At 42.2% G+C, this 24,446-nt stretch overlaps 1 protein-coding gene across 3 annotated transcripts in view; it reads left to right on the forward strand.

The window, feature by feature from the left end:
• The first annotated feature begins 3,580 nt into the window (after positions 1-3,580).
• The window catches only part of LOC124143147 (pneumococcal serine-rich repeat protein-like), a 63,156-nt gene continuing 42,290 nt past the window's right edge, over positions 3,581-24,446 (forward strand). Inside the window, exons 1-4 of one of the 3 annotated variants that reach the window (XM_048394896.1) lie at positions 3,582-6,074; positions 6,222-9,767; positions 16,277-16,408; positions 21,033-21,227. In XM_048394896.1, the coding sequence (XP_048250853.1) occupies positions 4,124-6,074; positions 6,222-9,767; positions 16,277-16,408; positions 21,033-21,227 (5,824 nt within the window). In that variant the 5' untranslated portion in view covers positions 3,582-4,123. Of the gene's footprint in view, positions 9,768-16,276; positions 16,409-21,032; positions 21,228-24,446 lie in introns of all 3 variants that reach the window. The other 2 variants (XM_048394897.1, XM_048394895.1) reach the window with 2 other exon arrangements.

The following is a 24,446-nucleotide window of genomic DNA, read 5'->3' on the forward strand; positions in this document are numbered from 1 at the left end:
ATAGTTTTATTTTGTCCTATATAACAGTTTGGTTGTACAATATTGCCTGTATCGTATGCCCTTCATAAATGTTTTAATGTTCTAAACCATTACAATTGTAACAACCTCTCTCAATTATCCCCACTTTACTTCTATTATATAATCTAAACATCAATGTACAGTACGTGCATCGTGTCATCTTCAGTAGCATTAACAGTCAGCGGGAACGTGTCAGGCCTCTAGTTCTACACAAAGTCCACATGTGAGGATCGAATGACCGGATACAGACAGGGGTACACTTGACCGTCTGTATTGATCACCCAGGATTACCGCCACACAACGCAGCTATTGAATAAGTAACTGCCCACAGCATCTGTTCATCTCGTGTTCCTGCCAGGCCGTCATCTATTGATTTCAGGTGTGGAAAATGTACATAATTAATTAGCACGATCGAGTTGATATCGAATTCTGTATGGAGGCTAGTTGTACTCGGTGTTGTTGTGGAGTTGCCACACTGGTGGCTTCACCTGCTATCTTCATCCCATAATTCCCTCATAACTTCTACATTAACTTCATTATTATTATTTACAGATTAAAATACAAAACGCAGCAAAGAGGGCTTGGGTGATCCTGGCACAGTCAGGCTGGTTAGGCTCATCATCAGCTCAGGGCCCTTGCCCCCTCTACACGCAGCCCAGACAGCGAATGGGACTTCTCCAAGGAAGCGCTACCTTGTCAAACCCACCCAAAACTTTTCGGAGAATGTGAGGTGAGGTGAAATTGGGTTTAACGTCGCGTCCAAGATTATTGCACTTATATATAGCGACGTGCATGCACGTGTATGTGTGTGTGTGGCTGCTTGTACTAGTCCGGACTGATGCCGATTTATAGTGCTAGCTCACTGAGATACCATGCCGCAGTTTAACATGAATACCTCACTCAGACACAGTATACTGACTCCGAGCCGACCAGTCCTTGTTTTAGCCCCTTAATGCCGAGCGCCAGACAGGGTAACAACAAGTACAATCTTTTAACGTCTTTTTGTATGACGCGGCCCGGGATCGAACCCTGGACCTTCCGCTCTCCGGGCGGACGCTCTACCACAAGACCACGGAGGCGGTCTCTCGGAGAATGTGAAGACTCCCCAACACTGCAGCCTTCTGCATTACCCAGATTGTCAGAAGGGCTGTATTCCTGGTAGCAAACCTGGGCACTCTCCCAATGTCAGTCAACAGATTGGGAGGTACCAAACCTAAGGAACCGAGAACAATGGGGAGTCGGACAACTTGGTACTTGGGATGCAAGTGTGACATTTCGAAAGCGAGGTCTGCATATTTGCCATGTATTTTCTCAATCTTGTCAATCACATTAGTGTCAAAGGGGACAGAAAATTCAATGAGTGAAATGATTTCATTGAAATGATTCATTTTAAAAAAGGACAAGATCAGATATGTTGGCCTGGATATGTCTGAGGCCGTATACGGCCTATTCCAAAGTGTGTGCGTGTGTGTGTGTGTGTGTGTGTGTGTGTGTGTGTGTGTGTGTGTGTGTGTGTGTGTGTGTGTGTGTGTGTGTGTGTGTGTGTGTGTGTGTGTGTGTACTCACTCCGGTTTCATAGTGCCAGCGCACTGAGATACCACGCTGTACTTCAACATGGATAACCACCTGAGACACGGTCTACTGACTCCAAACCGACCAGTCCTTGTTTTATCCCTTTCATTGCAAACACTGTAATCCGATCTTTTCTTTTGGGTGTACGTCAGCCTGTCATTATGCACAAGGAATCATAATGGTAATAACAATACACTTGAAGGAGTCATTGCTCATTGTTATACTAATACATGTACATGTACTACAGGAGTGTACATGATCATTAAGCTGACGAAGCCTTCGTCAAGGTCGGCTTAACATGATTTCATTCGTAATTGTAATAAAGAGATTACTATAACTCTCTTTGATCGTGTAACACTCTTGACTTGAGTCAACCATTACACCCCCGATGGGATTGTGTTGCTTGTAGTACATGTACCCAACGCTGGCAGCATTATATAGATCGTTAAGTACTGAAGAAGACGTTGAATGTGCTATTGAATATATCACGATACAAAGTCTACATTTGTCCTTCATCAAATTAAAGAAATTCGACACCTAGGTTTGTCCTTTGAAGCGAACTAGATTTTAGTGGATATAAAAATTATTTGCTTTGTATTCGGAAACATAATCTTCTTTCTCCCATTTTTTTAAAGGTTGCCTAGTGGTTAAAGTATTCGCTCGTCACATCTGAGTCACGATTTTGATTCTCTACATGGGTAGAAAGTGTGGAAGCCCATTTCCGATGTCCCCCCCCCCCCCCCGTGATATTGTTGGAATGTTGCTAAAAGAGGCGTAAAACCAAACTCACTCACTTTTTTCTTTTGAGGTAAGGTGAGGTGAAATGGGGTTTAACGTCACATACATGATTATTGCACTTATTTGGCGATGTGCAAGCACGTGTGTGTGTGTGTGTGTGTGTGTGTGTGTGTGTGTGTGTGTGTGTGTGTGTGTGTGGCTGCTTGTACTAGTCCGATTTAAAGTGCTAGCACACTGAGATACTATGTCGCAGTTTAACATGAATACCCCACTCAGACACAGTATACTGACTTCGAGCCGACCAGTCCTTGTTTTGGCCCCTTAATGCCCAGCGCCAGACAGGGTAACAACAAGTACCATATATTATCGTCTTTTGGTATGATGCGGCCAGGTATCGAACCCCGGACACTCCACCATTAGACCACGGAGGCGGTCTTTTCTTTTGAGACTGATGAGAGTAATACTATCGCCACGTCTGCCGTCATCAATCTATACCTCAGTTCACCCTTTTTATTTATCATAATAATTTTTCCATAAAACATATTCATTATTGTTGTAGATTTTATGCTTGCCGTGTTAACAGTAGAAGTCATATCCCTGTTCACACCGACAAACTATAATAGTCGCTCACGTAGGCAAATGTAGGCGGCCCCTGATGATCGGGTTGCAGTTGGTCTTCAGCAACCCATGCTTGTCGTAAGAGGCGACTGACGGGATCGGGTGGTCAGGCTTTCTGACTTGGTTGATGCATGTTATCATATCCCAGTTTCGTAGATCGATGCTCATGGTGTCAATCACTAGATTGTCTGGTCCAGACTCGATTATTTACAGACCGCCGTCATATAGCTGGAATATTGCGGAGTGCGGCGTTAAACAACAAACAAACAAACAATCGTCTGGCAACACGGGCTCTGTCGGATCAACCTGCAGGCCAATGCTTGTTACCTAACACTGATAACGAGAATGAAATTGATTTATCTACAACCCCGGCATCAGCTGTCACACGCTGATTCATACTCCCGAATCACACTACAAAACAGTACAGTACAAAACACTGTTAACAGGACTCCAACGTCACAGCTCTGACACAATAGCCACTCAGTAGTATCGGATTAAATTTCCATGAAAAGGTCCTGCCCGTTAAAGTGGAACGGTGTTACTGTGCATTCATACATAAGACTACAGACAATTGATTTTGACGTGGCGATCACTAGGCTCACGTGACTGGAGGAAGCCAATGGGTGTGCGTGGAGATCGTGAGAACAACCCCCTGCGTTAATCAAGTCCCCATTTACCTGGTAGGTACTAATTAAACTGCTTCTCTTCCGTTACCTGTACCTGCACGCATTCAAGAACCGGTAACCAAGGGATTGTTTTTATCCACACCTATACAGCTAGGGATTCGAGGCTTGTATCACAACGGCTTGAAATCTTGTCAGGAGAAGTACGTGGTTCTTACCACCTATACAACTAAGGATTCGAGGCTAGTATCACAACGGCTTGAAATCTTGTCAGGAGAAGTACGTGGTTCTTACCTGTTAACAGGATTTCTTTATAGTTGTTTGGTTTCTGAAATCCTTTCTTGTGCTGTGTCAAGAACGCTACCGAAGAAACAAAAAAAACTATTTTGGATCGTTTGTGTTTTATCCAAGTCGGAGTGTACAATGTGACCATCTAATCCTGTGAGTTTTTATATATTTTTATAAAAAAAACATTGTAAATATATTACAACAAGAGACCGTGTATTTAAAACAACTGACGCAGTCCAGTAAGTCGGATTAAGTGCTTAGGAAAGATGGGTATTCCTCACTGTGGAAACGTTTTGGGTAAGATGGATATTGCAGTTACCCTTGTGTTTATCGTGCTTGTGAATCACGCTGTCAGGACTAAACAGTCAGCTTCCGTGTCAGATATATCAATGACTATGAGTGACATGTCTACTGTGTCAGAGACGGGATCTATGTCACTCCCCTCCCAGATGGCGAGCTACGACTCATCAGCTAGTCTTGATAGTAGTGGTATGTCATTGACGTATTCCATGGACTCGTCATCCAGTAGTGTAGATATGAGTAGCATTTCAGGTATATATGCTAGTGACACTTCGAGTTACGTCATGGGAAGCCAGGATTCTTCAAGTATGTGGGGCAGCGATTCATCGTCAATGACGGTATCAACAGACATGATGGCAAGCATCTCTCAAAACACCATCAGCACGGTGTCGTCTCCTGGAGACTATTCGATGTCAAGTGACCCAAGCATGATGCCCAGTATGTCATATGGAAGTTCCATGTCAAGTGACCCTAGCATGATGCCCAGTATGTCATATGGAAGTTCCACAATGTCAAGTGACTCGAGCATAATGCCCAGTATGTCATATGGAAGTTCTATGTCAAGTGACCCTAGCATGATGCCCAGTATGTCATATGGAAGTTCCATGTCAAGTGACTCGAGCATAATGCCCAGTATGTCATATGGAAGTTCCATGTCAAGTGACCCAAGCATGATGCCCAGTATGTCATATGGAAGTTCCATGTCAAGTGACCCAAGCATGATGCCCAGTATGTCATATGGAAGTTCCATGTCAAGTGACCCAAGCATGATGCCCAGTATGTCATATGGAAGTTCCATGTCAAGTGACTCGAGCATGATGCCCAGTATGTCATATGGAAGTTCCATTTTAAGTGACTCGAGCATGATGCCCAGTATGTCATATGGAAGTTCCATGTCAAGTGACCCAAGCATGATGCCCAGTATGTCATATGGAAGTTCCATGTCAAGTGACTCGAGCATGATGCCTAGTATGTCATATGGAAGTTCCATGTCAAGTGACTCGAGCATGATGCCCAGTATGTCATATGGAAGTTCCATGTCAAGTGACCCAAGCATGATGCCCAGTATGTCATATGGAAGTTCCATGTCAAGTGACTCGAGCATGATGCCTAGTATGTCATATGGAAGTCCCATGTCAAGTGACTCGAGCATAATGCCCAGTATGTCATATGGAAGTTCCACAATGTCAAGTGACCCCAGCATGATGCCCAGTATGTCATATGGAAGTTCCACAATGTCAAGTGACCCTAGCATGATGCCCAGTATGTCATATGGAAGTTCTATGTCAAGTGACCCAAGCATGATGCCCAGTATGTCATATGGAAGTTCCATGTCAAGTGACCCAAGCATGATGCCCAGTATGTCATTTGGAAGTTCAATGTCAAGTGATTCGAGCATGATGCCCAGTATGTCATATGGAAGTTCCACAATGTCAAGTGACCCTAGCATGATGCCCAGTATGTCATATGGAAGTTCCATGTCAAGTGACTCGAGCATGATGCCCAGTATGTCATATGGAAGTTCCATGTCAAGTGACCCTAGCATGATGCCCAGTATGTCATATGGAAGTTCTATGTCAAGTGACCCCAGCATGATGCCCAGTATGTCATATGGAAGTTCCATGTCAAGTGACTCGAGCATGATGCCCAGTATGTCATATGGAAGTTCCACAATGTCAAGTGATTCGAGCATGATGCCCAGTATGTCATATGGAAGTTCCACAATGTCAAGTGACCCAAGCATGATGCCCAGTATGTCATATGGAAGTTCCATGTCAAGTGACCCCAGCATGATGCCCAGTATGTCATATGGAAGTTCCACAATGTCAAGTGACTCGAGCATGATGCCCAGTATGTCATATGGAAGTTCCACAATGTCAAGTGACCCAAGCATGATGCCCAGTATGTCATATGGAAGTTCCACAATGTCAAGTGACCCTAGCATGATGCCCAGTATGTCATATGGAAGTTCCATGTCAAGTGACCCAAGCATGATGCCCAGTATGTCATATGCAAGTTCTATGTCAAGTGACTCGAGCATGATGCCCAGTATGTCATATGGAGGTTCTATGTCAAGTGACTCGAGCATGATGCCCAGTATGTCATATGGAAGTTCCATGTCAAGTGACCCCAGCATGATGCCCAGTATGTCATATGGAAGTTCCATGTCAAGTGACTCGAGCATGATGCCCAGTATGTCATCGTCATCACCACTGGCTAGTTCCTCGTCAATGCCACAAATGTCGTCGTCATCACCAGCGACTAGTTCTTCTTCTGCGCCACCAATGTCGTCGCCGTCACCACTGGCTAGTTCCTCATCAATGCCACCAATGTCATCGTCATCACCACTGCCAAGTTCCTCATCAATGCCACCAATGTCATCGTCATCACCACTGGCAAGTTCCTCATCAGTGCCACCAATGTCGTCGTCATCACCACTGGCTAGTTCCTCATCAATGCCACAAATGTCGTCGTCATCACCACTGCCAAGTTCCTCATCAATGCCACCAATGTCGTCGTCATCACCACTGCCAAGTTCCTCATCAATGCCACCAATGTCGTCGTCATTACCACTGGCAAGTTCCTCATCAATGCCACCAATGTCGTCGTCATTACCACTGGCAAGTTCCTCATCAATGCCACCAGTGTCGTCGTCATCACCACTGGCTAGTTCCTCATCAATGCCACCAGTGTCGTCGTCATCACCACTGGCTAGTTCCTCACCAATGCCACCAATGTCGTCGTCATCACCACTGGCTAGTTCCTCATCAATGCCACCAATGTCGTCGTCATCACCACTGGCAAGTTCCTCATCAATGCCACCAATGTCGTCGTCATCACCACTGGCTAGTTCCTCATCAATGCCACCAGTGTCGTCGTTATCACCACTGGCAAGTTCCTCATCAATGCCACCAATGTCGTCGTCATCACCAGCGGCAAGTTCCTCATCAATGCCACCAATGTCGTCGTCATCACCAGCTGCTAGTTCCTCATCAATGCCACAAATGTCGTCGTCATCACCAGCGGCTAGTTCTTCTTCTGCGCCATCGATGTCGTCGTCATCACCACCGCCTAGTTCCTCATCAGTGCCACCAATGTCGTCGTCATCACCACTGGCAAGTTCCTCATCAATGCCACCAATGTCGTCGTCATCACCAGTGGCTAGTTCCTCATCAATGCCACCAGTGTCGTCGTCATCACCACTGGCTAGTTCCTCATCAATGCCACCAATGTCGTCGTCATCACCACTGGCTAGTTCTTCTTCTGCGCCACCAATGTCGTCGTCATCACCACTGCCAAGTTCCTCATCAATGCCACCAATGTCGTCGTCATCACCACTGGCTAGTTCCTCATCAATGCCACCAATGTCGTCGTCATCACCAGCTGCTAGTTCCTCATCAATGCCACCAATGTCGTCGTCATCACCAGCTGCTAGTTCCTCATCAATGCCACCAATGTCGTCGTCATCACCAGCTGCTAGTTCCTCATCAATGCCACCAATGTCGTCGTCATCACCAGCGGCTAGTTCCTCATCAATGCCACTAATGTCGTCGTCATCACCACTGGCAAGTTCCTCATCAATGCCACCAATGTCGTCGTCATCACCACTGGCAAGTTCCTCATCAATGCCACCAGTGTCGTCGTCATCACCAGCTGCTAGTTCCTCATCAATGCCACCAATGTCGTCGTCATCACCACTGGCTACTTCTTCTTCTGCACCACCAATGTCGTCGTCATCACCACTGGCAAGTTCCTCATCAATGCCACCAATGTCGTCGTCATCACCAGCTGCTAGTTCCTCATCAATGCCACCAATGTCGTCGTCATCACCAGCGGCTAGTTCCTCATCAATGCCACTAATGTCGTCGTCATCACCACTGGCAAGTTCCTCATCAATGCCACCAATGTCGTCGTCATCACCACTGGCAAGTTCCTCATCAATGCCACCAGTGTCGTCGTCATCACCAGCTGCTAGTTCCTCATCAATGCCACCAATGTCGTCGTCATCACCACTGGCTAGTTCTTCTTCTGCACCACCAATGTCGTCGTCATCACCACTGGCAAGTTCCTCATCAATGCCACCAATGTCGTCGTCATCACCACTGGCAGGTTCCTCATCAATGCCACCAGTGTCGTCGTCATCACCAGCTGCTAGTTCTTCTTCTGCACCACCAATATCGTCGTCATCACCACTGGCAAGTTCCTCATCAATGCCACCAATGTCGTCGTCATCACCACTGGCAGGTTCCTCATCAATGCCACCAGTGTCGTCGTCATCACCAGCTGCTAGTTCTTCTTCTGCACCACCAATGTCGTCGTCATCACCACTGGCAAGTTCCTCATCAATGCCACCAGTGTCGTCGTCATCACCAGCTGCTAGTTCTTCTTCTGCACCACCAATGTCGTCGTCATCACCACTGGCAAGTTCCTCATCAATGCCACCAGTGTCGTCGTCATCACCAGCTGCTAGTTCTTCTTCTGCGCCACCAATGTCGTCGTCATCACCACTGGCTAGTTCCTCATCAACAGCCCCAATGTCGTCCTCACCAGCGGCTAGTTCCTCGTCAACACCACTGGCTAGTTCCTCATCAACACCACCAACATCATCGTCAACACCAGTGCCTAGTTCCTCGTCAACACCAGTGGGAGATTCCTCGTCAACACCACAAACGTCATCGTCAACACCAGCGGCTAGTTCCTCGTCAACAGCCCCAATGTCATCGTCAACACCAGCTGCCAGTTCCTCGTCAACAGCCCCAATGTCATCGTCAACACCAGTGGCTAGTTCCTCGTCAACAGCCCCAACGTCATCGTCAACACCAGCTGCCAGTTCCTCGTCAACAGCCCCATTGTCATCGTCATCACCAGCTGAAACATCAACGGCATCTCAAGATTCTCTATCAGCATCCGCAACAAGCACACCCTCTACACCAGCAACGTCATCAGCATCGTCTACCATAGCACCGGGATCAACGGAAGCGTCTGCTACTGCAACCACATCCACAGAAATAATGCCATCAACCACAATGATGACATTAACATCCACGGTCGCTGACACGTCAACCTCTGTAGCCATCTCCCCATCTTCTGTGTCAGTCGTCCCTTCGTCATCAATTGTCATAGACTTCAGCGGTTTCTACGGCTGCTTCCAACAACGAGGCATCAACTTCTTGGCCAAGTATGAAGTCTACAACAAAGTATACTGTGCTGCTACCACGATCCCTGCAATTGGAGGTAAACTAGCAAACCTTACCCTCCCGGATGGCAATGTGACAACCATAGACTTAAGTCCCGTGTCGTCATCTGTACTTGCTACCGCTAGTGCCGCTCTCTCAAGCAGCAGCCCAAACTGTTCAGCGTATGACTTTAGCGGACAATCCAATGCAGAAATACTATCTGGTCTCCAAACAGATGTTCAAGCAGCAATAACGTTCTTCACTTCTCAAGCTTCCACCGAAGTAGATCAGGCAGCATTGTGTGGCGTCAACGTCCTCGGCAGCCAAGCATCGACGTACACCAGCACCATCGACACATACAAGACAGCTGCCAAGGCTCAGATAGCGGAGTTCAAGACGTACTTCGAGGCCCTGCTGGCTGCACTTAAGGAAGGTGAGTGTTATCTGTCTTCTAAAACTTGGGCTAATATACTCGGTAAGGCATCTTGGTTGAATTGTGTATATTATACTAATTGTGCTATTACAAACTGACCATTTGATGACCCAGTGGTATAGCAAAGGGAAGAGGGTGGGGTTGGTGGTGTATCTGTCATATCATCTAACGAACAATCTCACTGAAAACACATTATTTCTGGAACAAAGAATGCCTTTATTTGGCAAAAATAACATCATTCTATCATCCAAACTGTCTTCACCGTGCGATGTCGCTTGGGTCACATCAAAGCGATATCTTCTAGGAGTTTACATTTCAATGCTTTTCCATCCATTGTGATGTCACCATTGCAATTAAATGAAAACGCTAATCTCTCTGCCACTGAAGTTGGTTAGCTGCTTACACTAACGACACTGGCTATTATTGTTAACAATCTAAAATAGTAGGAAGAATGATTTGGATAATAATTAAAACTTCACCCGAAAAACGTTTGATTTCAAACATATTAGCGATATATTTGATGCCAAAAGACATTCGGTTGAGATTCATTATTTATCATACAAAACCGCCATTCTTAAGCCCCCGTTATACTATCAAAAACTTTGATTAAAACCTGATCAAAGTCCATTTTGACCACGTTTTTGATAGTTTAACATGCTGGTAAAAAACTTTGCCAAATGTTTTGACGGACTTTGATGGAATAGAAACCGATCCTATTTCTCGTCAAACTGTGATCAAAGTTTGATGACGTTGATTACATTATGACAATCAGAACAAGGAACATTTACCCCTTTTCAACCGGAAGTGCATAGAAACAAGTCAAAATGAGACAACTATTTTGGACTGAAGAGATGTTGGAAGAATTAATTCATTTGGTTCAACAACGAGCAGCCATTCTCGGGACGAAATCTGACTTCCCCGACGCCGCATTCTCAACAGGGCAATACACAAAATACATATGAAAACATTCTTTGTCAGTAGCATCCATCATGGCAAGATAATTCCCCCCAAAGCTTTGACGTTTGATCAAGTTTTTCATCAAAGTATTTGATAGTGTAACGGTGGCTTTAGACTTATCGCTACAGTGAAACTGAATCACAAGGCTTTGCAGACTAATAATATGACGTCATCAGTTACTATGACGTCACAATCAAATGACATCACTAATCATTAAGATTTTATTCCAAAAATGATTAATTACGTGACGTTTCTTAAAGGCGTTGTGTCACTGACAAGTAATAGACGTACAGATATGCTATGTATGCCCATCAGTGGAATCCTTAGTCCCTGGAACAACCAAGCTATAATCAAACAGGTGTACGTACGATGCGACCATGAAGACATAAAACAGATTCTCTCTACACTAATGAATCCCATCTTTGTTTTATTACTAAACTTCACATTTGTTCAGTCAATCGGTTATTGATAAAAATGTGATTGGACGCTACAGATAAATGTCAATATGATAATAGTGAACCTATGTCAAACCACAGGGGAAACATTAATACAATATTACCACACGATTCCATTTTATCTGGATTTGAAACCCTGCATCAATAACGCCTAATACCCCAGAGCCCTTTTGTTAAGCTGTGGTAATCGTCAAGTATTTAGACATCTACTTACTGAGACTTTACTAAATGAATCAAATATAGATATAATTGAAAAATAATACATGATTTATTTCGAATTGTTAGACTACCTCAGATGTTGAGCAATGTTTTATTTCTGCCGCACCATGCCCTGGTACAGAACAACACGTGATCAACAAGTAAACCAAGGTTAAATGTACAGCAAGGTCTCTGAAAGTAGTTGTTCAAAACATAAAACATACTATTGTATACAAATTAATCAATAAAAGAGTAGAAGTGCAAACCTGGGGTACTTATATGGGTCCATTGTACTTCTTTTGAATAACGCTCAGTTTTGCGTTCATTGTAAGACCTTTCTTTTAAACAAGAGTTTTGATTGATATAATCTGTATCAGACTAATACTTAAACAAAACTAAAGGGAACTTTCACGATGTTTATAAATAAAAAAGGGCAATAATTATGTACATAATCATAATATATAAAAATCAAGAAATAACATATAAGTGATAACTCTCTACTAAAAGTAGAGTCCACTGTTCGATTCCGACTATATCACAAACATGTGTTTAGGAATTACTTTCACAACGGGATTAACCAAGTGTTCGCGAAAAGGTTATCGCATCCTGCTCCACCGTTGGCAGAGCATATATTAAACTAAAGTATAATCTTCACAGACATTACATTACCGAGATTTTTTATGTCTGAATATGTTTTCAGCTACAAACGATATACTAACCTGGGTTTCTTTCTTCAGTATTTATTTTACAAACGTCCAGCACAGTATACCGACATTCACCTTTCATAAATTATATTTCGAACCCGAGGTTCCAACAAATGTACCATACCTGGTGTCATCGCTGATTTTTAGTGATCAATATACTTTTACGACAATTTTGCCTTTTGCGCCCAACTGATAATCTAAATGAGCTATTCTACGGCGTTGCCGTTTTATATTTACTGTATATTTACCAAACAGCTCACTGAAGCTTTACGTGACGAATGTTCCTATTTGAGTCTGTAATAGCGCAATGTCATGTCACATGTGTCTTACGAAGTACTTCTTTGATCCTTCTACAGTGATTCATTCACATACTTTTCACCGCTACAGTCTCCACTTTGTTGTAACAAAATAATCGTTTTAAACATTCCGTTGGCGATAAATATTAACTCTGAGTTTTTGGTTTGCAAATATCAAAATCTCATACTAATTTCAGTCTGTCGAACACCGACAACAGCAGCGATCTGGAAAGTTTTACCTGGAACATAAATGGATATGGATATGCAACACTATCACTGTTTCCAAAGTTTCCACACATTCCTGCTGTTTATAATACAAGTTATTTAATATCGAGGTTATTTATATATGCCCTGGGTGATGTGGCAATTGCCATGGAAACAGCCTTGGCTCAATGACAAACACGTGTTGTTATTAATGGGAGTCATGTGTCGCATCGATATTGACATGTCTGTCTCATCGATCGTTTGATCAAGAACCACAGCTGATATACTGAATATAGCATGTCTCTAATGAACTATCACAGTCTCTTCTACCTTGTCAATGTGGACATCAACATGACCACGACTGTATTCTCCACGACCTCGTCGTCATCATCATCATCATCATCATCAATGTAATCATATATACAATACATCTACCTACCTGGTAATGATAAAAAAACACAATGTTATGTACATTATTTGTAAATGATAGATATTTATATTTCAAGTAAAATCATGAATAAACCAATTAAGGTAGAAAGACAATTATTAAATCATAATACAACCTCTTGGAACTGGACACACACGTCCTGACTTATTTTGCAAGAATTTAATGTATTCAGTAGACAAAATAATTTTGTCATAGTGATTTGCTCAGGAACTAACAACTCACTGATAAATTATATAGAATATAAAGAATTCCATGTTAAAACTCAATTAGAATTTAAAACAAACAAACGTTATTATCTAACCGTCGTTATTTTGATAGAGTGATTCATAATTGAACAAAGGATTTGCTGCTAATTATGGCAGGGGCTGGCGAGCAGTGCGTTGCCAGGGCAATGTTGATGCGTGTGGGCGGACATGTTTGTTGTGAGATTGGAGAACTGTTGTCAGCAATCTGGGAACAAATTATTATTTAAGACTTTCCCTGCACGATTGGAAGATTCTTGTAATCTTCACAGATTTTACGGTACTTTTTCAGATCTAATTGTACTTAAAAAAAATATATACATTATATTCAAAATTATATATTATACAAAAATACTGTAGCAGCTAATTATGAGTTAAATGTTTTCACAGCATCGAAAACTGAAACACCCTAAACGGAATCTCAACCACATGGACAGAAGGTCATAAAGTAAATAATATTTTTTTACATTGGTTATAAATAGCAAGTTATGAACACATATTCGCTTCACTGTTGTTTCAAAGCAATGTCAGTACGTGCTTAGATAGGGACAATCAGGACATACCAATCCGGCGTTCATACGCCATTGTTGGTAGTGAGCTACACGACCGATACTCTCAACAGGGACACCATGTAAAGCCTGTCGGTGTTTCTTGAGTAGCCATTGTCGCATCTGACGAAGCGTTGCTAACCACTTAGCACAATGCAGTACACAAAACAGGCACGCTTGACCAAAGACCGCGAGGTGCAGACGGTGAACATAGAAAACATCATCGCCATACAATAACCAGTCTCGATTATCTGATTTTTCGTAAAAAGGCAAAATAGTTGTGAAATTTCTATGAATGGATAATTCAAAAACAGTCATACCCTAATGTTTATAACCCCGTAACTAAGTTTAATCTTTTTGTAAGAGAATTATATATAGCGGTAAAACCATTTTTGTAATCTGAACGTCGGAGACCGATATCATTTAGGGCTTTCCTCCCACATCAAGCTGACATGCCGTGATATAACTGGAATACTGTTCAAAGCGGCGTTAAAGCAAACTCACATACTCGTTTCCATAATCATAAGAAATATAATGACCATGCATAATTATATCATACGAATGGGTGACCGCGGTTCCAGGGCCCCTCATTGAAGCACATGTAACATGTGACGTCTCCTTGTGCAAGTGTACGAAATGTGCTCTGGTCACCTAGCAGTGAATGGGTACCCGGTAGGATGAGATAGCGATGTGGTTGTGAACCTTCTAGTGCCTCGCAGGCAGCTTGGATTGCATACTCCCAAGGGAGCTGAGAATGATTCTTGAGTGCACTCTGATCCAGTGACCTGGGTAATGATATGCTTTGAGCATGCCCCTGAGTGGTGCGGAAATATGCGCAATATAAATGGCCTATTATTATTATTATTATTATTATTATTATTATTATTATTATTATTATTATTATTATTTTTATTATTAAGACTGGATGTGAGACTTTAACTAGAGAATAACTAGAATGATCATCTCTCGAGTGCACACCGTCCCCCGAGTCGGATACACATGCTACCCCACCTGGTCCACCAATAGTTCTTCGAGAATGGCAACATTTGTAAGTGTGGTAAAGCATTAGGATAGATTAGCTTGTGTCTCCTTTGGCCTTGGGAAGTAGTGCTGTATGCCATTAGGTGGCAAGATTGAACCTATCAAGCAGCAGCAGGTGAACACCCATTTCCGTTTCGCAAAACCCAATTAACACCTTCTACGACAAGATATTGGGGATGGCGCAACCTTACGACTATCCTCTGTACCTCTACCACAAGGATGATATCGTGAACGTAAGCTGTAAGACCTTCGCCAAAGGCTCGGGATGAAATTCATTCATTCATTCATTCATTCATTCATTCAGGACAGATAATCTATAATTCCTCGCTTGTTATTCTCTAAATAACACAATGGAAACTGGTGTAACCAGTCTTCACAACCAATGCGTCTTACCAATACAACGTCGATGCACTTAACTTCGTGAACCACCAGTCTTCTACATGTAAAAGGATAAGCGGAAATTAACCAATCCCTTTTAATGACCAATGGAATGTTTAGATTTCCAACATCACGCCTCGCTGTCACAGCGGGACGTTGAGATACCTGTTTTTACTATGAACTAATCGGGGTAAGATAATGGTTTGGTCCAATTTTAATCATTCCCATTTCAGCTACGATGCTTAGTTTGGCCTCACGATATGCGTTTTTTGAACTTTTATTAGATGAAGTATCAATACAGATATTCGAACTTGGTAGGATTTGTTAAGGATCCCTTTGCTTCGGTGATCCGATGCAATTCCCTATTTTGACTTGTACCATATGTGCCCGGTTTTTGTCCAGGTGAAAAAATGACTTGCCTTTGCGTGTGTTTGTGACGAGTGTCATCGTTGGGGTAAAATACGAACACCTGGTGTCATCACTATTTGACACTGATTCATAAACACATGCTTATAGAGAGAGAGAGAGAGAGAGAGGGAGAGAGAGAGGGAGAGAGAGAGAGAGAGAGAGAGAGTGAGAGAGAGAGAGAGAAAAGAAAGAAAGAGAGAGTGAGAGAGAGAGTGAGAGAGAGAGTGAGAGAGAGAGAGAGAGAGAAAAAAGAGAGAGAGAGTGAGAGAGAGAGTGAGAGTGAGAGAGAGAGTGAGAGAGAGAGAGAGAGAGAGAGAGAGAGAAAAGAGAGAGAGAGTGAGAGAGAGTGAGAGTGAGAGAGAGAGAGAGAGAGTGAGTGTGAGAGAGAGAGAGAGAGAGAGAGAGAGAGAGAGAGAGAGAGAGAGAGAGAGAGAGAGAGAGAGGGAGGACTGTGAAAAAACACTCAACCTTTGTCTTTTTCCCACAAGTCATGAAAAGTCATTCGGTTTTATTATTTACTGTTATCCATATTATTAGCTCGACTACCGAGTCTGTGGTTTAGGTAATTAAAGTTCACTTCCAGATGTTTATCTATTCTTCTAATGTCTCACAATCACTTCATTGTTCCAGTGACTGGTTGTACGGGAACATTAGACTGCGCCGGTGTATGTAACGGCCAGGCTTTGTTTCACTCCACCTGCAACATCTGCTACGGTGGAACCGCCAATGTCAGTGCTGTCAGCGACTTCCTGGACTGCAATGGTAAGATATATTATGTAGATAACCGTATCATGAGCGTGTGGAATGGACATTAGCCTATTGTACAGGTGCCCCGTGAAGGCCCGGAGTAGAACAGGTCTTCATCAACCAATGCTTGCCGTAAAAGGCGACTATGTTTGTCGTAAGAGGCGACTAACGGGATCGGGTGTTCCAGCTCGCTGACTTGGTTGATGCAAGTCATCGTATCCCAGTTGTGTGGATCGATGCTCATGATGTCAATCACTGGATTGTCTGGTCCAGACTCGATTATTTACAGACCGCCGTCATATAGCTGGAATATTACTGAGTGTAGCATTAAACAAACAAACAAACGAACAAACGAACAAACTGTACAGGTAGACAGCTCGGTTAGCTGTATATTTAATTTAGCGTGTCACTAGTATGACGTCATCCCGTTCATTGTGACGTAAAACAATAAATCAGGGTGACGTCAGAGTCAGACAGAGAAATACGAAAATATCAAGCACGCTGTGGTCCCTAAAACTTGAAGTACACTTTCTTTGTCGATGTCATACACTGTGAAAATTGTCTTCACAATAACTCTCCATTTTGTAACCTATAAGTGAACAGATCATTTCTTTAGAATGACCAAGGACAACTATTGAGATAAAAGGTTTTTATCTTCATCTTGGCTGTTTCAATAGGAGTTGGATGAACCAGTCACAATCGAGTCATTGGGGTTCAAGCCACAGTCAGAATACGTTTGTCTCTTCATTTGAAAACGTTTCCATTCTATTTCTCTATGCCAAAGTCACGTGGTACAAACGTGCAACCATGTCCGCCTGAAATGTCAATCAATGTCACTGAATGAAATACATCATTATGTATAACAGTAAAATACTGACAGGAATCCACGCACCTGGAGACTATGATATTGTCATGTCTTACATACATCGCTGTAGACTGACATCGGGGTGACATAGGATACAAACTAACAAATATGATAACGCTTTTTAACTTTAAACACATGAGATGTTGCAAATTGTACAAAGTTGCCGGTGCGTTGGAATGTTCACAGCATTTTAGTCAACGTGCAGCGAGAGATTTTCGGCTAAATTGGACAGCATTGATTATTTGGCGCTGTAGGAGCTTTCAGAACTACGTACTCAAACTGTCAGGTCGATTCCTATAGAACACGTGCCCTACCAATCAATATCATCAGCATAGAGTAAGTATACTTGACGGACTCTGATGAGTCGGTGTCATTACGTTAACACAACATTGTGCAATCAGTGTTTTTAATAAAGTGCTGGTATCACTGTGTAAACTCTTGCTGTCATTGTCATAATCGACAATTACTGACAGATACTGTAGGAAAGGTAAAGCTCCCAATACGTTTGTTTGCATACAAACTGGCGACATTCCAGACTATGTTTTTCTAAAATATTTTGAATCAGTCATTCAGCCCGTTACCAAGTTTTGTGTTAAGTTTGCATGATTAGAAAACATATTCCGCAAACACTGTAACATAACAATACGAATATTTCACTTTTTTCATTTATGATTTTTTTATGACTACGTGCTTGTATCGTTATCTACCGTGAAGTTGTCCGATTTTCGATCACGAACGCTAATACAACTTAATTTCGTTTATCCGACATACTCGTTAATCCGACATAATCATATGCAACCAACCATGTCGGATTAACGGGACTTGACTGTATAATAATTGTTTATCTTAATTTGTCAATGGAATGCATGAAGATAAACGCGTCACCTTTGGCAACCTGGTGGAATACAGGCCACACGCCAGAGAGCGATACCAGCAGGAATAAACTGCCGGCCAAAACATACCAGTACATATTTGAAAACTGGATTTCATAAAAACAATTCTAAACGTTATCAAAACGTTCCTTGGTTGAAACACTAGCCGAAACATTTTAAACTCAAGGTCCAAAACACAACTTTGATACCCGTATCAAATACATCACCATCGAATAACCATTTCATTTTCTTTACGTCAAAAGGAATCTGTCGGATAATCTAGACTGATTATTCTCTTTCATTGAATATTTGTTTTTCATGTTAGAAATCATCAAATATGATAGTATACATTCTTTTACCTGACCGACAACCTTTATGGCTTAACGTTTATATTTTCAAATAAGACCAACCAGAATGTGTCATCGTATGTGTCATATGTTTTTATTTATTGTAAATGTATTGATATCGGGGCAACGTACGCTTTGTAGATATTTGTATATGTATGTCCATCCTTACAAAATGAATGAAGTGTTGTTCAAGGTCAGGCAACACCCATCTCCTCCAGTGAGGAGACTGCTCTGTGGTGGGGTCATGTCAGATTACAACCTCAATATACATTACCACCAAGGGATCAACCTTTGGTTTGTCCTAGGAAATTCTCATAAAAATAGTTATGCTTCAGAATCCTGAAAAAAAAATTAAAAGTTGTCTGCCTTTAAAATTAGATTGTTACAAGGTCATTTTGTTAAATAATATTCAGTCTGATAGTTTTATTTCCTAATATATCTGGCTTTGCACCTATAGCCGAAACATCTCTATGAGTCAAATATTATTTTCAAAATAAAAACCGTGCAACAATCCATTTTTTGTTTCAGACAACTTCATTTTCTCTCCAACAGTCAAAGCATAATATTTTTTTACAAGCATTTTCGGGGTCAACTCTTTTTTTCGATAAAATCCTAGCCCCTACCACCACCCCTTAATATCAAATGGTCATTCCCTAACTATTACTCGGTGTCTCATGGTGCAATAGAACAATCTATTCGAAAACCTGTTCCTGAACATAAAGAATGCCAATCCATTGAGAAAGCTTGGTCTTCTACGGTTGGAATAGGCACCAGGCAGGTTCCTCCTCAGTCTCCATGAACGAGTAATGAGATAAGCATTATCACGTCATCTCAGCATGATTTATGCATGACCATGGTGCAGATGGCATCGGTGCCATAGAGATGTATTCACAGATATTGTTTAATGGAATAATAAAACTGCTCAATTATGACATTCAACAACAGGCGTAATGGTGTTGTGATGTTGATCAGGCAGCAAACTATGGTAACACAGAGACAACTAGGAGAATGTTTAAATTATTAATTTGTGTTTAGGTGTTTGCTTTGTACTGACAGGAGTACGATGGAAGTCGAAAGGAAAGTGAAAACTAAATGACTCACGTCATTGACATTAAAAGCCATGCATAGTGTGAACCCAGTGTTTCAGGTACATCATAGCGTTAAACCCAACTCACTCACTCACTTAATGCGTAAGGAAAGTCCAAGGTAAGGTATGTCGTTTACTAGAGTAATAGCCGAGAGCATATGTATGAGGATGCCAACCCCGTGTTAGTACGCTGTATACCAGACTTTGTCAAGTGGCATTCCGGAAGCCTAAGAGCAGTACGCTGTATGCCAAACTTTGTCAAGTGGCATTCCGGAAGCCTCAGAGCAGTACGCTGTATGCCAAACTTTGTCAAGTGGCATTCCGGAAGCCTAAGAGCAGTACGCTGTATGCCAAACTTTGTCAAGTGGCATTCCGGAAGCCTCAGAGCAGTACGCTGTATGCCAAACTTTGTCAAGTGGCATTCCGGAAGCCTAAGAGCATTACGCTGTATGCCAAACTTTGTCAAGTGGCATTCCGGAAGCCCCAGAGCATTACGCTGGATGCCTTTAAATGTTTATCTGGTTCGCGGATGTCAATATTTCAACGTTGAATTTATGATTCGTGCAGAGAATAACAAATCAATAAAATGGTTATCCCTTAGCTTTTGAGCACGCATTGTCAGGCATTCCATGTGAAAATCCCAGAATATTATGCTATCCTTGAACACTGATATGGCCCGAGAGTTCTTAAATTGGATTCCAAGACCCAATAAGTGGTATACTTGATGGCTAGAGGGAGCAGGTTTGCACCCTCATGTATCGTGCCACTAGACCAAGGCGCGCAAGGTTTCAATGCAAACTCAAATAGTGTTAAATCCTTTTTGTAAAAACCGGGCATACATCTACCAACATCCAGTCGGATATATAACTTAGAAGCAGCAGTAATAGTAGAAAGTAGTAGTAGTAGTAGAAACAGTAGTAGTAGTAGTAGTAGCTGCAGCAATAGTAGTAGTAGTAGAAGCAGAAGCATTAGTAGTAGTAGGAGTAGTAGTAGGAGCAGCAGTAGAAACAGTAGTAGTAGTAGTAGTAGTAGCTGTAGCAATAGTAGTAGTAGTAGTAGTAGTAGTAGAAACGGCAGTTGAAACAGTAGTAGTAGTAGCTGTATCAATAATCGTAGTAGAAGCAGCAGCATTAGCAGTAGTAGAAGAAGCAATAGAAACACTAGTAGTAGTAGTAGTAGTAGTAGTAGTAGCAGTAGAAGTAGTAGCTATAGAACTACTAGTAGTAGTAGTTCTAGCTGCAGTTGAAGCAGTAGTAGTAGAAAGTAGTGGTAGTAGTAGTAGTTGTAGTTGTAGTAGTAGTTGTAGTTGTAGTAGTAGTAGTAGCTGCAGGAATAGTAGTAGTAGTAGCTGCAGTTGAATCAGTAGTAGAAGTAGTAGCAGCAGTAGTAGGAGGAGGAGGAGGAGGAGGAGAAGTAGCAACAACAATACCTTGGCAAGAAGGGTAACATTTATTTTCCCCCTCCCCAGGACAATGTCAAGGGGACGCTACCACCAACAACTGCGGGGAGTGTTACGGCGGCACCACGGGTCGCAACATCACCTACGGAGTGGACAGTTGTAACGGGCAGTGTACGACCAGGCCCGGCTACGTCACCAGCACCGACTGCAACAACGAATGTAACGGAACAGCCATCATAGACAGCTGCTCAGGGCAATGTGTCGGTGAGTAGATGTGTTTTTCTTTATTGTTATGATATTTTGATTTTTATTCTTATTATAAAACATGCACCCGGACAACAAGTCGTGTTGTATCATTATTGTGTGTGTCTTGGCGTCCTTTCCAGCTCCTTCGCTGCTCACTTGAATCAAGGTTTCAAAATGCCAATGATTCATCGTATACTTTTATGACCCATGAAGATCCGGGGTAGTATAGGTCTTCAGCTACCCATGCTTGCCGTAAGAGGCGACTAAGGGAATCGGGTGGTCAGGCTCGCTGGCGTGGTGGATGCATGTCATCGCATCCCAATTTGAGTAGATCGATGCTCATGATGTCAATCACTGAATTGTCTGGTCCAGACTTGATTATTTAAACAACAAAGTAACAAACAAATTTTAATAGATTTTAGTTAATATATTAACGCAGTAAAACCAGGACCAGAACTATGGTCCGGTAAACACAGAGATCCGAGTAAGTGAGTGTCCGGTAAAGACAGATTCCACTGCACGTGTGTTTCCACAACTCATTTGACTTCCTCATGGGCGGCTGAATCCAATACGCGAGAGCAGATAAACTGGGTTTTTTAGCACCATGTAATTTCAGACATATCGTAACTACCCACTTTTCTCACAGATCCTAATGGGACGTGTCACGTTACGCATGGCTTCCACTCATTATTTATTTTACATCATGAATATTTCTTATCTGTGTTTATATATCACATCAATCAAAACAGTTCTGTCGCTGTTAATATCAAGGCTGAAATTCGATCGTACCTTAGCGGCCAAGAATACCACAAATTGTACAATCAATCATTCAGAAAATTCAGCCCGTTGATAGCCACGATAAAAATGTCTATGAGTTTTATACAATCCTTGTTTGGATTGATGTGTCTGCCAATCATTTCCGTTCAGTGGTTTAAAATCACTTCACATGGAGAAATTATGCTTTATAAAAAAACATTCGCAAAATTGAGTAAAGAGGAAAAGCAGAAACGCAAACAACAAGCTGCGTTATTTATTTGTAATGTACCCCTCGGGCTGTGTCGTGTTGTGTCGATCTTGTATAATCTAACCTGGATCAAGGAGGACGCTTCGACCAAATCGTAGCAATATGAAATTGTGAGTCTCTAAATTATACATATTTTATCCCCCAGGGCTGCTCAATGATTTCATAAATAACAATAAAGCTGAAAACATCAACTGTGCAATACTGGGGAATTATGGAGTTTAACCCCGCTTGGGACTTTTTTAATCTCATCACAGGTGTCAGCTAAATGTGGGACACAAAAAACGAGTGACACAGGCTGTTGTCGCTTGTCACTATGAAGCTCCTAGAACAGGTAGCGTGTCGTAGCCCAAGGTCAGGATCAGGATGATACGAACATTGAAACCCACGCCCCAACGGATCCTGGTCTGACCAAGGGAAGCAACTGTTCATATCGAATTAGATCAGTAGGCCACTGTGCTTCTTTGTAAGGCCAGGTTCACACAGTGCTGATTGTGGCTCCCGTTTGAGATCAGACAGCGGTACGACACGAAAAGTGAATAAGTCGGATAACTTTCCTCAATTATCATTGTCTTAACGCAGTCGTATACGTTCGTAACAGAGTCCTACGGATCGGGAAAGGTCCAAAGAGGTCGGCCAAGCACTCCCGACAGTATGGTGCGTCCTGTAACATTCAGGAAACTCAACCGATTTTGTCTAGTCGGATTACAATCGTGACTATATCGTGACAGATTCTGCTGTATCGGATCAAAATCGTAACAATGTCCCGTGTTGTCAGGGCGGTGTCCCGTGTTGTCAGGGCGGTGTCCTGTGGATCGGGACGCTGTCGTGGTGAACGGGCATGAACTGTTCATTGCCGTTTCTTGTCGATTGAGTCCAGATTGCGTCCAGATCTTGCCGAATGCGAACGGTCTTTGTCGGTTCACTGTCCGGTCACTGTGTGATCTCTGTCGGATAACATTCGGGAGAATCGGGACGCTGTTGGCACAGGTTCGATTGTGTTTTACCATGCGAAAGATACAAATCGGATCAGATTCAGATTGAGAACGGGAGAATCGGGACGAATTCGGCTGGAAACGGCTGAATCGGGACACTTCCCGAACAATATCTCAATGTTTGTGAATTTCCCACCCGCGAATCACAGGATCTTGATCAGATTTTTGACACATTTTAATCAACAACGGCAGTAAAAATCCTGAATGTGTGACTGGTCCTTTAGAATTGACATACATTTACACTGGTGAATGAACTCTATGGACTACAAACAGAGCTCACGCTCTATTTCCTTGACGCGACATACATATGTGTAGACTGTGTCATTTCATTTCATTTCATGATTTATTTATACTGTCGACTCAGTGTGTTAAATTTCTGAAGCTTATCCAAGAATCTCCCATAATACCCCACGATTGTGAAATATCAATGACGTCATCAACACGTCCAATCACTCAGCTGCATCTGGTCCGGATCAATTTTCTTGTTTCTAAAATCACAAAACATAACTTGATATGGGGCTTCTTTACCCAACTACGACTAAATCCTAGAAATAACTATATATATTTACTTAACCTAAACATGACTAAACATAGCTTAATATGTTTACCGGAGCATTGTTTCACTGAACTAAACATGATTCAACATTACTCAGCTTAGCTAAATATGTCTTACATTGTACACTGCAAAGATTGCTGATGGCAATGGAAAAGAATTGTCGGTTTTATTTATTAACGTCACTAAATGTCATTTACTTTAATTAAACAGTGACTTAACATTCTCTAACTTTCTAAACGTGAATAATGGCGCTCGGTTACAAATTAAAATAAAAGGTATCTCCTCTACAGTGGGACTACATCAAATTTCAAGCAACAGTAGGTTTATCTTCTAAATGAATATGTCTTTCGTGAACACCTGGTGTCATCACTATTCGATAGTGCTTCATAAACACCTGGTGTCATCACTATTTGATAATGCTTCATAAACACCTGGCTTTACCACTATTTGATAGTGCTTCATAAACACATGGTGTCATCACTATTCGATAGTGCTTCATAAACACCTGGTGTCATCACTATTTGATAGTGATTCATAAACACCTGGTTTTATCACTGTTTGATAGTGATTCATAAACACCTGCTTATGATATACAGCCGAACCCCGATATCTCGAACATAGCCAGACCGTGCTGTAACTTCGACGAAACGAGGTATGGATACTCA

The sequence above is a fragment of the Haliotis rufescens genome, unplaced genomic scaffold, assembly GCF_023055435.1.
Source record: "Haliotis rufescens isolate VD_foot unplaced genomic scaffold, xgHalRufe1.0.p SCAF_131, whole genome shotgun sequence".
NCBI classification, from domain to species: domain Eukaryota; kingdom Metazoa; phylum Mollusca; class Gastropoda; order Lepetellida; family Haliotidae; genus Haliotis; species Haliotis rufescens.